This window comes from Panthera uncia (genome assembly GCF_023721935.1).
Source record: "Panthera uncia isolate 11264 chromosome B3 unlocalized genomic scaffold, Puncia_PCG_1.0 HiC_scaffold_1, whole genome shotgun sequence".
Classification (NCBI taxonomy): domain Eukaryota; kingdom Metazoa; phylum Chordata; class Mammalia; order Carnivora; family Felidae; genus Panthera; species Panthera uncia.
Window position 1 is genome coordinate 95,238,727 of NW_026057582.1, and position 14,101 is coordinate 95,252,827.

The following is a 14,101-nucleotide window of genomic DNA, read 5'->3' on the forward strand; positions in this document are numbered from 1 at the left end:
CGTCTTCTTTTTTTTTTTATCTTTTTTGCTTATTGATCATTACACATGATCAATGTGAATCAAAAGGTATTCATAAAAGGTTTTTATTCATTCATAAAAGGTATGAATTATTCATAGAGGTTTCCTGCCCCTATGGAATGTAGTTAGGAAGGAAAAAATCTGCATAATTAACTACATTACCAGGTATAACCTGGTTGCTAGGGAGTGGTATCAACACCTGGCCATGGATGCAGGACCTGGAGTCCTAAAGTGACAATCGTGAATAGCATAACTATTAAAGCAATAATGGCAATAATGAAAAACCCTTTTAAACTAGTTCCTTCCTAATTCCATTTGTTTAGGGCTGTGACACTAATGTGACACTTGTATTTTTCATGCCTATGTTTGACTTAACTGAGCAGTAAATTTCACATTTTGTGTAAGAAAAGGAAATGTTTATTTTTAGAGTCTAGTAAATGTTTCCACCCAGGCAGTTTCACAGAAGTGTTCAGGTACCGCTGAGTATATAAGTATGATTTTTATTATTATTTTTCTTCCCAATGCAGCTGTCCCTATCTCCTTAGGAAACACACACACACACACACACACACACACACACACACACAGCATGTACAAGAAGACTGAAGAAAAGCAGTTTGTAAAAGGGGATAACTTGTATCTGTGCATTTAAACAGTACCTTTTAAGAGGTTTTAGGCAAGTTTCTTAAGCTGTTGTTTTATTTTATTTTTTTTTTAATGTTTTTATTTATTTTTGAGACAGAGAGAGACAGAGCATGAGCAGGGAAGGGGCAGAGAGAGAGGGAGACACAGAATCGGAAACAGGCTCCAGGCTCCGAGCCATCAGCCCAGAGCCTGACGCGGGGCTCGAACTCACGGACCGCGAGATCGTGACCTGGCTGAAGTCGGACGCTTAACCGACTGCGCCACCCAGGCGCCCCTTAAGCTGTTGTTTTAAAAGAGCATAAAAATTTTCCTCCAAATAAGGACAGCAGACAGAAACCCAGTTTCCTTGCTAGAATTTTCTATTTTCTACCATAGAAATCTCTCAAATTCTATAACAACACAATTAAAGACTTTAAATTACTTGGTGATTAGAAACTCAAACGAAGAAATGACACCTCCTGTTGAGTGCTTTGATGGAAGGCTTTTGCACTTACAAACACATTAAATCAGTAACTTGCCTGACCATCATTTCATGATGTTTACTGTGGGAAGAAACCAGCCACTGCTGCATCACTGCTCATAGAATACATAGAAGATGATCCGTAAAAGTTTTAACCACAAACCCAGACACTGATCGGGCTCTGATCCTTAGTGAAACAAGAGGCAAATATGCAACTTGGATGAATTTTCCATGTTGCTCAGAGGCCTTTTCTCATGGACTGTGATTTCAACAATAGTGAAAAAAACAGACAAAACATTTTTATTAATCAAGAAAACTCATTTCACCAGATTCTCGGTTAATAAAACATTTCACATTATAAAGAGGGAGTTTTCCCTATTAGACATTTGAGGGCTCTACATATCTGCTATCTCTATTCTATTCAACCCAGAAAGTCTTAGTGAAGAAAGGAGAATTCCAAAGTTTTTGGGCAGAATGTCCATCACTCTGGAGTTCTTTACTTAGAGTCCTTGATCTAGATAATCATAATATCCATGGATTTTTTTTCCATAATTTTTGTATGTGGGCATTATGCATGAATCTTCAAGGAATTTAACAACTTTGAAATATTCTCTTATTAAGAATTGAATTATTATCATAATAAACTTGAAACCATTTACTAGCAGCTGTTAAATGCAAGACTCAATATAGTCTATATACATTTTTTAATTATCTCTTTTTAACCTCACCGCAATGCTGTCAGGTAAGTGGTTTTATCCCTGCTTTAAAAATAAGAAAATGAAAGTCCATGGAATTTTAATTAAGTGTTATCTCAGTGACTGAGAGCATCTTCATAATCAAAGCAGTCTGATTCCAGTGCCCAGGATTTTATAGTATTTGAGGAAATCACAAGTGCAGATTATTTATAGGACAAAAAATGAAAATATTTTTGTAGTAGAGGTGTTTGGACAGGGCTTCATAGGATAATGGATAAAGGGTATTCCCAACATGTGGTTTGTCTTGGTGAAAACATGAAGAAAGTTTTCAAGAATTAGGCTCATGAGAACAGCATGGACCAACAACACAGATTAACTAAAAGATCATCATAAGCATCCTAGGAGGGGTGCCTGGGTAGCTCAGCTAAGCGTCTGACTCTTGATTTCAGCTCAGGTCATGATCTTAATGGTTTGTAAGTTCAAACCCCACATGGCGTTCTGCACTGACAGTGCAGGACCTGCTTGGGATTCTCTCCCTCTCTCTCCCCCTCCCCTGCTCACATGTAGTCTCTCTCTCTCAAAATAAATTTTTTTAAAAAAGCATCCTAGGAAAGCACTGGGTTTTTAGGACTCGATACATGGTACAGTGAGATGTAGGTGTGAGTCTTTCCACAAGAGAATGTAGTGATGAGAATGATCCATCTTTTACTCAAATGAGAAGAATTATTTCTAAAAATAAATCTGATTGTGCCACTCATGGCCAAAAACTAAAGAGACTTCTCAGCAGCTCTGGGATAATGTCTAAATACTTCTAAATGGCATTCAAGATACCAAGATTTTCTTTAAGTTTTCCTCTTGCTACTCCTTCATCTATGCTCCATCCATCCTGAACTACCTGCAGTTTCCAGGACCCACTATCCTGTCTTATGCTTCCACATGTGTGCTCATGCTATCTCCTTTAGCCCCTTTGTCTAAAAGATGAATTTCAACTCAGCCTTCAGGACCCTCCTTCAGGATTTTCTCCCTTGTAAAATCCATAACAATAATAGTGGTTAAGTAGTGTCTTTATTTTAAGCTCTACTCCTCCTCCCAAAGACTGTCTCATTGTTCCACAAAACAAACGATTGGGAAAATACCAGAAGCATTTTCATTTAAATTATGAGCAAATCAAAAAACGTGAACTCTGTTAACCAAAGTCCCAGCAGGAACTGAGGGACTCAGGTTAACTGAGATTTTTTGGAAAGGATTTAATAAAGAAAGTATGTAGAAAGGTATGGGCAAGGGATATAAAGAAACCAAAAGGAATAGTGAGCTATTGAACTACTCCTTGCATTAACAGTAACAAGAGAGGAAGCAGCAGCTAGAACCAGGAAAAATATTGTCACAGAGTGAGAGCAGATGGAGGGGAACTGTGATATTTGGTTGTGGGATTTTGCCAGCACAAGGTGAACCCACAGGAAGGAGACTAAAGAAAAAAATACCTGAACTCTCTTCCCTCCTTTTCATGTTTTGCCAGCACTTCCCATTGGCCAGACCCAAATAGACACTAGAGTGTAGAGACATCACTGAAATTGTCAGCCTCTGAGGGCAGAGGGCAGTGTGGAGAAGGGTAGAAAATGAATTTGTAGAGTCAAATGGAAGTTAACAAGCACATCTACTTTTAACATTATCATGGAACCATTAATTTTAAAGAGATAGTCCAGGCACACTCTGTGGCTGGTTGTCCCCCCATTTTGGTCAGGTCATACTGTCTGCTAAGGAAACCACTAATTCAAAAATGAAATGACCAGCTTGCTAGCACTTCCTAGGTTTAGGAGTATTTGTCTTAGAGTTTTCTTCCCTTTACCAGGTAAAGAGAGCATTTCCTATCCTCCCCTCCCTTTCTTTGTTTCAATCCTTTTATTATTAGAGGAATGGGATGGGTGGGGGGCAGGGAGTGAAGTCCTTGTGGTGAACTAGCTCTTAGCAGGTCCTGTTGAGAGGTTCTGGCCCGAAAGTGATTCTCTGAAGGTAGAAATTGGAAGTCTCTTAGAACTTTTATTTCCAGCTTTGGTCATTAGCCATTTATTTTTACAAAAAGTTAAGATTCTGTTAATCTCATATATTGCATATGAGAGGATAAATTGTTAAGATCTCTATGGGATAGTTCATGGATTGTAAGAACAAGTATTATATGCATACTACACAAAGCAATCTAACGATTTAATGCAATCTCCACCAAAATACCAACAGCATTTCTCACAGAACTAGAATAATCCTAAAATGTATATGGAATCATAAAAGACCCTGAATAGCCAAAACAATCTTGAAAAAGAACAAAACTGGAGGCATCATAATCCCAGATTTCAAGATATACTACAAAGCTATAGTCATCTTAACAGTATGGCACTAGAACAAAAATAAACACATAGATCAATGGAAAAGAATAGAAAACCCAGAAATAAACCACAGCTATACGGTCAATCTTTGACAAAGCAGAAAGAATATCCAATGGGAAAAAGACAATTACTTCAACAAATGGTATTGGAAACACTGGACAGCTACATGCAAAAGAATGAAATGAGACCACTTTCTTATACAATATATAAAAATAAACTCAAAATGGATTAAAGACCTAAATGTGTGACCCGAAACTGTAAACATCCTAGAAGACAGCATAGGCAGTAATTGCTCTGATGTTGACTCTATTAACATTTTTCCGAATATGTCTCCTGAGGCAAGGGAAAGAAAGCCAAAATAAACTATCAGGACTACACCATAATAAAAATTTCTTCAGAGTGAAGGAAACAATCAATAAAATGCAAGAACAAGCTAGTAAATGGGAGAAGATATTTGCAAATGTCATAGCTGATAAAGGGTTAGTATCCAAAATATATAAAGAACTTACACAACTCAATACCAAAATAATAATAATCCAATTAAAAAATGAGAAGACATGAATAGACATTTTCCCAAAGAAGACATATAAACTTATGAATAATAAGTATTCTTTATAGTTTGGTTATAATAGCAAAAGATTGGAAACCAAATTATGTTTTACTAAATTATGATATATTCATATAATGGAATAAAGGTCAAACATTATTTTAAATGTTTTAAATATTTTAATGTTTTAATTATTTGTAAACCTTTCAGTGATTTATTTTCATGCAAGTACTCATTGAACAATTACATCATAGTTAGTGCTGTAATATCCGAGGGTATATTAAAGAACAAAGGATAGCTTTATACATACTGAAATGGAATCATCTTAATAACATAGTTTTAAGTGAAAAAATAGGGGTAATCCTAAGGATTACCTTAGGAACCTAAGGAACATGTGTTCCTATTTGTGGGGAAAAATATGTATGTTCACACATGTTAATAGATGTGTATATATTAAGAGGTTGGTGTTATTATCCCTTTTTTACAAATAAGAAAACAGACTGGAGAAAGTGTCAAATTCTGATCAGCGAATCAGTAGTGATATAATTATGATTTGAATTCAAATGTATCTGACACCAAATCACAGGCACTTTCCAGTACAGCATGTTAACCCTTCACTAACCTTTACCAGGGGAGATAGACTATGCGTTTTTATTCCATGAATAGACCTTGCAAATATACATTATAGAACTTAATACGCTATATTGCAGCAATGTGTTCATAGGTTGGTCTCTCCTGGACTGCTTCGGACTTCATGAAAGCAGGTGTTCTACAAAGCCATCTTGGTGGCCCCAGTGCTTTGGCATGGCATTTTGTAGAAAAGCTCTTACAGGAATGAAAAGCAATAATACATCTTTGTCCATAAGCAACAAATAGAGCTTAATTAAGTGCTTAGTAAGCAACTGCAAGTTCTTTTAATGGTAATACTACTATACTAACAAGGTATTTTATGATATCTGTGGACCATATGAAAGTTTAGCTCAGCGGGCTCAAAATGATTATACCAATGCCTCACATCTCCATAGCAAGTTAGGGAACATTTATCAATACCTATTATGTGCTATTAATGAAAAGAACCATTCATTTCCATGAACACACTTTAAAGTCCCTAATGCAGAAAATGTGCATGTCTATTATTAAAGTAGTCTGAAAGTTCAAGCCAGTAAATATCTGTTTGTTTGCAGGTCGCCCCTCCAAAGATTCAGTGGGTCAGATTTCTGTTCATGTGGACATCACCACTACCCCAGGAACTGGAGAGCATAAAGTCACTGTAAAAGGTATATATTGAGTCCAGATACATCAGTCTAGTAGATTTTAACCTTTGTAATAATATAAAAAATACAATTTTTTTCTGAGATTTATTTTTAAAAATATTTAATGATTTTAGGACATGCTTACAATTTTTTCCTGAAACCAGAACATTTGATCTAAAACTGAAAAAAATCAATGGCACAGATATTTAGTCTATATTATGTGAAATATCTAAATGGTTTAAATACACTGTTGATTACATGTCAAAACTATATACATTGAACATTGTCTCTAGTTGATGCTAGAATATACATTGAAGATTGCTGCTATGGTTGGCTCCTTAACCTGTGAAATTTTATATGTTAGGTCAGTTTATGCTTACTGATGAGGTTTTGGGGAGATGGGGGTTTGTGGGGTCCAGAGGCAAAGACCAAGAAAGAATTCTTGAAGAGGTCTTTGGTGTAAAAAGGTGATTTTATTAAAGCACAAGGACAGGGCCTATGGGCAGAAAGAGCTGCACTGCAAGTGTGGGGGTGATCTTTTTATGGAGTTGGGGGAGATAAAGTCAAGTAGGAGTTTCCAAAGAGACTTTCACATGCTAAAGACTTACTGCAGGCCTGGCTATTGCCAAGCTAAGGTTGTTTTTCCCTCTAGCAAGGAATTAACATGAAGACAGAAGGGAGTTCCTAGACTTGGGCCTATTGATAGGATTGCATTTTTCTGGTTAACTGGTGGAGATGCCCATCAGTTTAACCATTTGTGGGGGTTTTTTTGTTTTGGATTGTTTGTTTGTTTGTTTGTTTATGTCCTTTCTTGTTTTGGTGTAGCTGGGAGTGTCCAGGAATGTCATACGAGTCCCACCTGGGGAAGGGGTTCTGTTAGCCTGCACTTTGCCCTCAGCTTTCCTCAAGCTCCCTCATCATTACTATTCACATTACTTACCTATTTACTTCTTTTTCTACGTGATTTCCAAAACTTTTTTTTTTTTTTTTTTTTTTAATGACTAGTTCAGTCTATTGGTTTTACACTGCAAAAATACAATCTGAACGCTGGGTCATTTTTAAGGTGAAATTTAATGGTTAATATTTTGCTCCATATAACCATATTGTCTATTTTATATCATTATAGACTTAGTCACATTATCCACCTTAATAAGAACCATGTCCTTCTAACACATTTAAAACTGCATTACCTAGTGTATGTTTGCATTATAAAAGTAACACTGCTATAGTCTATAAAAGATTATGTACGGTATTGGTAAGTGGGAATGCCTACCTACACATGTCAGTCTTTAAATATTTTTCAAAAATATTTTGACTCTATTTATCAAATGCCCAAAGTTTTATGAAACTTCTACTTAACTATTTTAATTATAATATACTTTTTTAAAAGATTTTCAAAGGATGAACAAAAGTATACATATGAGAATCTACACTGAAGAATTATGATGCCTGAAATTAGGAAACAGCCATAACATTTACAATAGATGACTGGTTAAATACAGAATGGAATATCCATATAGTTAATTGGAACATATATAATTAATGAGAAAGCTATCCATGATAGACTTTAAATATATATATGTATTACATAAATAATATATAAATTATAAAATATTATAATATATTTTATTATATATATATTTATATATACATATATTTATATATATGTATACATATATATATACACACATACACACACATATATATATGACTATATTACATTGATCCCATTCTGTATATAAAGTAATTAAATACTGAAAGTATACGTACCAATGTATTAAGTCATTTACTCTTACTGATAAAATTATAGACTTTATCTTAAACTATTTTTTATTTTCTGTATATTTTCTAGGTAGTTCATGAACATGTCTTCATTTTTCATATGAAAAACATCACATTTTTACTTAACCAATAGAGCTTAATTAACTGAGAGGAATGATAACATTTCAGTAGTAACAAATGACATTTGAATTACAACTAACTTTTTACCATACCAATGCCACACAGCTTAGAGCTTAAAGCTAAATCGAGTACATTCCAGAGAGTAAATTGTTTGTTCTTCAAGGATATTTTCTTATCAATGGAGTAAGGGCACTATCAAGTTCAAGCTATGGTTTGATACATCATTTTTTTAAAAGTTTACTCTGAGGACCAAAGGGGAGGTAAGATTCCACATATTTGTTTGCTAACATTTAGTATTACTTTCCTCTTTTGGTTTTTAGTGATTGCTATTAATGATCTTAACTGGCAGACCACTGCAATGTTCAGGCCCTTTGTGGAAGTTTGTATACTGGGACCCAACCTTGGAGACAAGAAGAGAAGACAAGGCACAAAGACAAAAAGCAACACATGGTCACCCAAGTACAATGAAACATTTCAATTGTAAGTCCTCACCCGACTCATCTATTCAGCCAGGCAATAGCTATTGTACATCTTAAACGTATTAAGTGGTTTAGGGTAGGAATGGCACTGGGCTTTGCTAAGGAAAGCAAGACCTATAGTTTTAAGTATTCCTGTTGATCTCTCATCCCTGGCAAATTAAGACAGCTATGATTTTACTTTCCTCCCACTGCTCAACAGCTGTTCAGTGTCTACCATGCATCAGGCCAAATTCTAGGAGTTTGGTATATATAACAGGAGGTCTCTCTTCTCATGGAAGTTACTCTCTAGAAGTGAGGAACACATGGTAAACAAATCACAAATAAACAAAAAGTTATCACTTGATAGTGACTACTACATAGAGAATTGAAACAGGCTGATGTAATAGATTGGTTGATTGGGTGCTTAGATTGGATGTTTGCAAAAGCCCCTCTGAGCATGTGGTGTTTAAATTAAAACTTGTAGGGGGAAAAAGAAAGAACCAGTCATGCAAGGATGTGGGTTGAGAGCATCTCAGGCCAAATACAATTGCTAGTGCAGAGACTAAGGTGGGAGCACACCTGGCATATTTAAGAAATAGTATACGGTAGGCAAGGGAATGAGATGAAATGAGTTTGAAGACTTGACCAGAGTACAGGGACACAGGACTTTGCAGTCAGGGTAAAGAAGACTAGATTACATTACAAGTTTAATTGGAGGCCTTGAAGAATTTTCAGATAAGAAAATGAATGATCTCATTTATATCTTTAAATGATTATTCTGTTTGCTGTATAAAAATAATAATTATAGGGAAACAAGACCAAACATGTGAAGAGAAGTTCGAAGTCTATTGCAGTAGTTCTGGCAAGAGGTAATACTGACTCACCAGATGGTAGTAGGAAAGTGGAAGTAAATAGTAGAGAGATGGAAAGAAGAGGGAAGATTCTAGGTATGTACTGGAAGTAGAATCTATAGAACTTCCAGTCGACTCGAGGTAGCACATGAAAGAAAGAATATATGATTAGGTTCCTGAAAACATTGAATTTAGGATAATTCAAGATAGCCTTATTTACAAAGGAATTTACTAGGATATGATAATGGAAGGACTATAAGCAATAGTGATGTAATCTGAGGCCAGGAGTGGCCAGGTTATTCCCCCTACTGTACGTGAAGGAGAGGAAGACTGGTTACTAAAACTGGGAAAACAAAAATTTCCTATGTCATCAGCCCCTCAAAAAGAGTAATGGCCTTCTAGGGATGGACAGTATCCTAGAGGAAGCATCACACAAAAGGAGCCAGGGAAATAGACTCTGACCTATGTATGACCTATGACTCTCATCATTACTTCTGATTTCCTGAAGTGCCTCCCTTGTGGCCAAAACCAACTAGAAGCCTCAGTATGAAGAAACTTCATTGACATAATCCTTACAGGTCAGCATTCTATTGCAAAGTACAACGAGAAGGATGAAAAATATATCCAGTTGAGGCAAATGCAAGTATCTGGCACTGAATGAAATCAAAGATGACCTCTAGGTTTTTGGCATAAGCAGTGGGTAGACAGTGATTTACTGAGATGAGGGAATCGGGACAAGAGATGAGGAGATCAAGTACTGTTTTAAGTCTACTAATTTGGAAATGCCTGTAGTACATTCCAGAAGAGGTATCACATATATTGTTGGATACAACTTGAGAATCATCTGCATGTAGATGTAATTGCATGAATCTAGATGAGCTGAGCTACAATCAAAGAGAGGACACCGCACCAAACCTTGGGGTTTACATACACATGCACACATGCTTACCGAAATACTTTCTCACTGGTTTGGTCCTCTTTGCTTGTTTGTTTCACATTCTTAGTTTCCCAGAGACTTTTCAGCACACTGAATTCTGAATACTAAACTCTGTTACCACTCATTAAACTTAGCCAACCTACCACATCTATTAAAATGGCTCTAACAGATTAATCATATCCATAATACTTCCTAATAAACCAGCTCACAAGATTCCACATATCTATCTCTCTAAATTATATGCAAATTTTGATTAAATTAAGTTTCTAGGAATTACTTGAATCACACAACATTCAGATATAACACTGTGAGGTACCAAGACCATGATTCCGGGAAAAAGACAGCATTATGATACATTTTAATTCTTCAGAAGATCTGGTTCCTATCATATTCTGCACTTCTATACTTCCTCATCAGGCTTCCAGTTTCTTTCACATTATTTCGGTTGTGTCTGAAGTACGTACACACTTCAGTTATCAGTGTTGCCAAGAAACAAAAGTTTGACTCTGCAAATGTTTGATCTAAAAAAAGTCACCTAGAAAAGGAAGGGATTTGGAAGCTTCTACTGCTGAGGAACAGATGTGCATTCATTAGAAAGTCAAGGATATCTGAGAATGAAGTAAAATAAAGGGCAGGGGAGGATTATTCTCAGTGTATTACCTCTCAGCCTTCTTCATTATGTTGAGTTCTGCACTGCCAAGTTGTTATTAGTGGAGGACACCCTCAGCCCCACACTTGACAGGTGTCTAACTGTTGCCATCAGAAAGAACTGGCATTGAAGCATCACGCTCCACTGGAACTGATTTACTCTGGAGATTTGTATCTAATTTGGCATCTTGTGAATAATCTTGTTGTCTGTGTTAGCTAGATAGTCTGTGTTGTTTATTCCCCAGAGAAAAGGCTCCTAGATATAATAGTATATCCAGGAGCCTGAGGTAAAGAAAAGAAAATATAACTCATGTTGAATTGGCATAGAAATTCTTGCAAGAACTACCCTTTACCTTGGCCAAGCCCCCTAGTAACCCCATCCTACCCCAAATCAGTGAGAAGACCATGCCTCCAAGAATTAAGTATAACAGATTTTAATTAAAGTTTATATTAATATGTTCAATATCAATATAGTAAAGTATATTCATACTGACTTCCTATTTTTATCTAGGGAAAGAAATTTTTAAATTAGATTGCTAAGTAATATCTATGTAAAAACAATCTACATAAAATGTAAATGATATTTACATCAGAATTAAAACACAATGATACTCTATTTGCCAAATAGTATTCTGAGGAATGTATAAAATTTTCAACAATATTTTAGAACCTTATTGATCCCTAGGTGAAGTAAAATTTTTGCTCAAAATTATCTTTTTTAATCCACATAGCATTCTGGGTAATGAAAACCGGCCAGGGGCTTATGAACTTCATCTATCAGTTAAAGATTACTGCTTCGCCCGAGAAGATAGAATTATTGGAATGACGGTAATTCGGCTACAGAACATAGCAGAAAAAGGAAGCTACGGGGCATGGTATCCCCTTCTGAAAAATGTCTCCCTGGATGAAACTGGTTTGACTATCCTTAGAATACTCTCTCAGAGGACCAACGATGACGTGGCTAAAGAATTTGTAAGACTGAAATCTGAAACAAGATCTGCTGAAGAGAGTGCTTGAAACAAATACTGCAAGATATCATCTTCAAGAATTCATAAACTATAACTGTTTGACTACTGCATGCATGTGCAAATACATGGGAATGTTTAATAGTTCACTATGTTTCAGTGTTTGCCAGTACTCAGTGTCCACAAAGTATGTGGAAAACTTGCTGAACTTTTTATACCAATTCTGGTCTTTGGGAAATAAATGTTCCATGAAGTGCCAAAATTATGATGTAAAGTGAAATATCCAGCATATCTTTTAAAATGTTTCATTTCATTACCAGTTCTCATCCTTTAAACATACTAAAACACAATTAGGTGTTTTTTGTTTTGTTTTGTTTTGTTTTTGGTTTGTCCATTGTCTTTTAAATTAGCTTATATCACCCATGGATCAGAAGGCATTTGTTACCCACATTCTGTTTTATTTAGACTTACCTCATTGTAGATGTCATACAAAGAACTTTTTCTATCATAACTAGAAAAACAGTCACTTCTAGAAAGTGTTTGTAATTTTATAGTTGCAGATCTATTGTGATGATTTTTGCATACAAATTAAAATAGAAAAGGTGGGAAATATTTTATGCTGACCAGTTTCCAACCTTTCTGAAATATCACTGTGAAGAAATGCTATTAAAGCAAACTTATACAAAGCAATGCTAAATAGAGTTTGTTAACAATGTTTGATATATTGACAAAACTTTGTTCTTTAAAACTGCCAAGGTCACATCACATTTGTAAAAAAGGTAAGTTGATGCATTTGCCATCTAGCACTATGTCTTGGCTTTACCAAATTTCATTCTTTAGAAAGTCATTGGATTAAGGGTTTAGAAATGCAATGGAAGGTTTGTTTCTTCAAATTACCTATAATAAGTAACTATACTGTTAGTGTTTTCCCTCTGACAGTTATGACTATCTCCTTATTTATTTAGCACTATAATCATTTAATTGCTTTTTTCTTTTTAAAACTAGTCAACAATTTGTACTGAATGCAGCATTACTATATATTGCACTGGAGCAAAAAGACATGTCTTCATCTATTTAATGAAAAATGTAAAATAAGGTCTGAGAAATTGCTTCTAATTTTGTAATTTATGTTATTTATGAGCACAAAAGCATAAGATACAATAAGAAAACAACTTAGTACAGCTTAGTACGTAAAAAATAACTAGATTGGATTTTCATTATGAAATAGTTTATGAATATTTGCATTTTCTGTGTTTTTATGGTTTGACTTTTTAGAGTCTGTATCTAAATACTTGGCTGTACAACAGTACTTCGTAATTGTACTTATGGTCATAACTGTTAGTGGACAACATACACATGCAGAAACAAGAATCTGTTACAATGATTGTGTTTTGTGAATAAGCTGGTCTGATATGCTAAGGACAGAAATGAATAGTATCATGACTCTCAGAACCATTTTGTTACTGGATGTAAAAACACATACGGGAGACATCCACTATTTCATGTTAAATTGTTAGGCAATTGCTTTGTTAATGACTTCTTCAAACACATAGTACAATACTATCCTCTGGCATATGCATTAATAAATGGATGTTTATTGAACACACATAACACTGTTGTATTTTCTGCCTTTTTATTTCATTTATACAGCATAATTTCATTCCTTAGGAAGAAAAACCCCAGACCCTTTTTACTGGATATAACATAACACTTTTCACATTATATGGTTCTACTCTCTCATTAAAATTTGAGAAACTTTTTCCAGGAGTTGTATTCATGGAAACAGCTACATATTACAAGATCATGACACTGAAAATAAGGAAAAACTTAGGTATCTACCTACCTCCATGTCTCCGAATATTGTTAAGTCCCATGAGGAGAATACAACACCCAACATAAAAACAAGCCACATTCTTAAAAACTTATTATAAACTGTTTTATTATTTTGAATGATTAATTCTAGATTTATCTTACAGTGATTTTACAGAACACTGACCTAGGCTTTTCAGGAGTGCACTGTTATAAAGCACAATACTCCTGAAGAAATGGCAGTCTGAGTTCGTATGGATCACTTTAAAAAATTATGAGCTTATTATTTTTTCCTAGTATTTGTTTAATTGAACCTATTTATTCTGTCTTTTAAAAATACATACATATATATCAAATGCTAATGGTGACATTGTGAATTGAGTCTATTTATTAATACACAAAGTACAGGTAGTAATTTAGAAATAGTTCTAAATTCTGCAGGCTTTGTTGTTTCTCCCAAAACACCAAGCCTGTTGTGTTTACATACCCAAAAACACTGAAGTTCTTAGCGACCACTGTCAACTGTAGGATCCAT

At 35.0% G+C, this 14,101-nt stretch overlaps 1 protein-coding gene across 1 annotated transcript in view; it reads left to right on the forward strand.

Annotated features, from left to right (window-relative positions):
• Positions 1–13,348, forward strand: part of LOC125910388 (protein unc-13 homolog C) — a 339,112-nt gene extending 325,764 nt beyond the window's left edge. Inside the window, exons 24-26 of the mRNA XM_049614136.1 lie at positions 5,928–6,020; positions 8,219–8,378; positions 11,524–13,348. Coding sequence (XP_049470093.1) covers positions 5,928–6,020; positions 8,219–8,378; positions 11,524–11,809 — 539 coding nt within the window. The 3' untranslated portion in view covers positions 11,810–13,348. The remainder of the gene's footprint in view (positions 1–5,927; positions 6,021–8,218; positions 8,379–11,523) is intronic.
• The last annotated feature ends 753 nt before the right edge of the window (positions 13,349–14,101 follow it).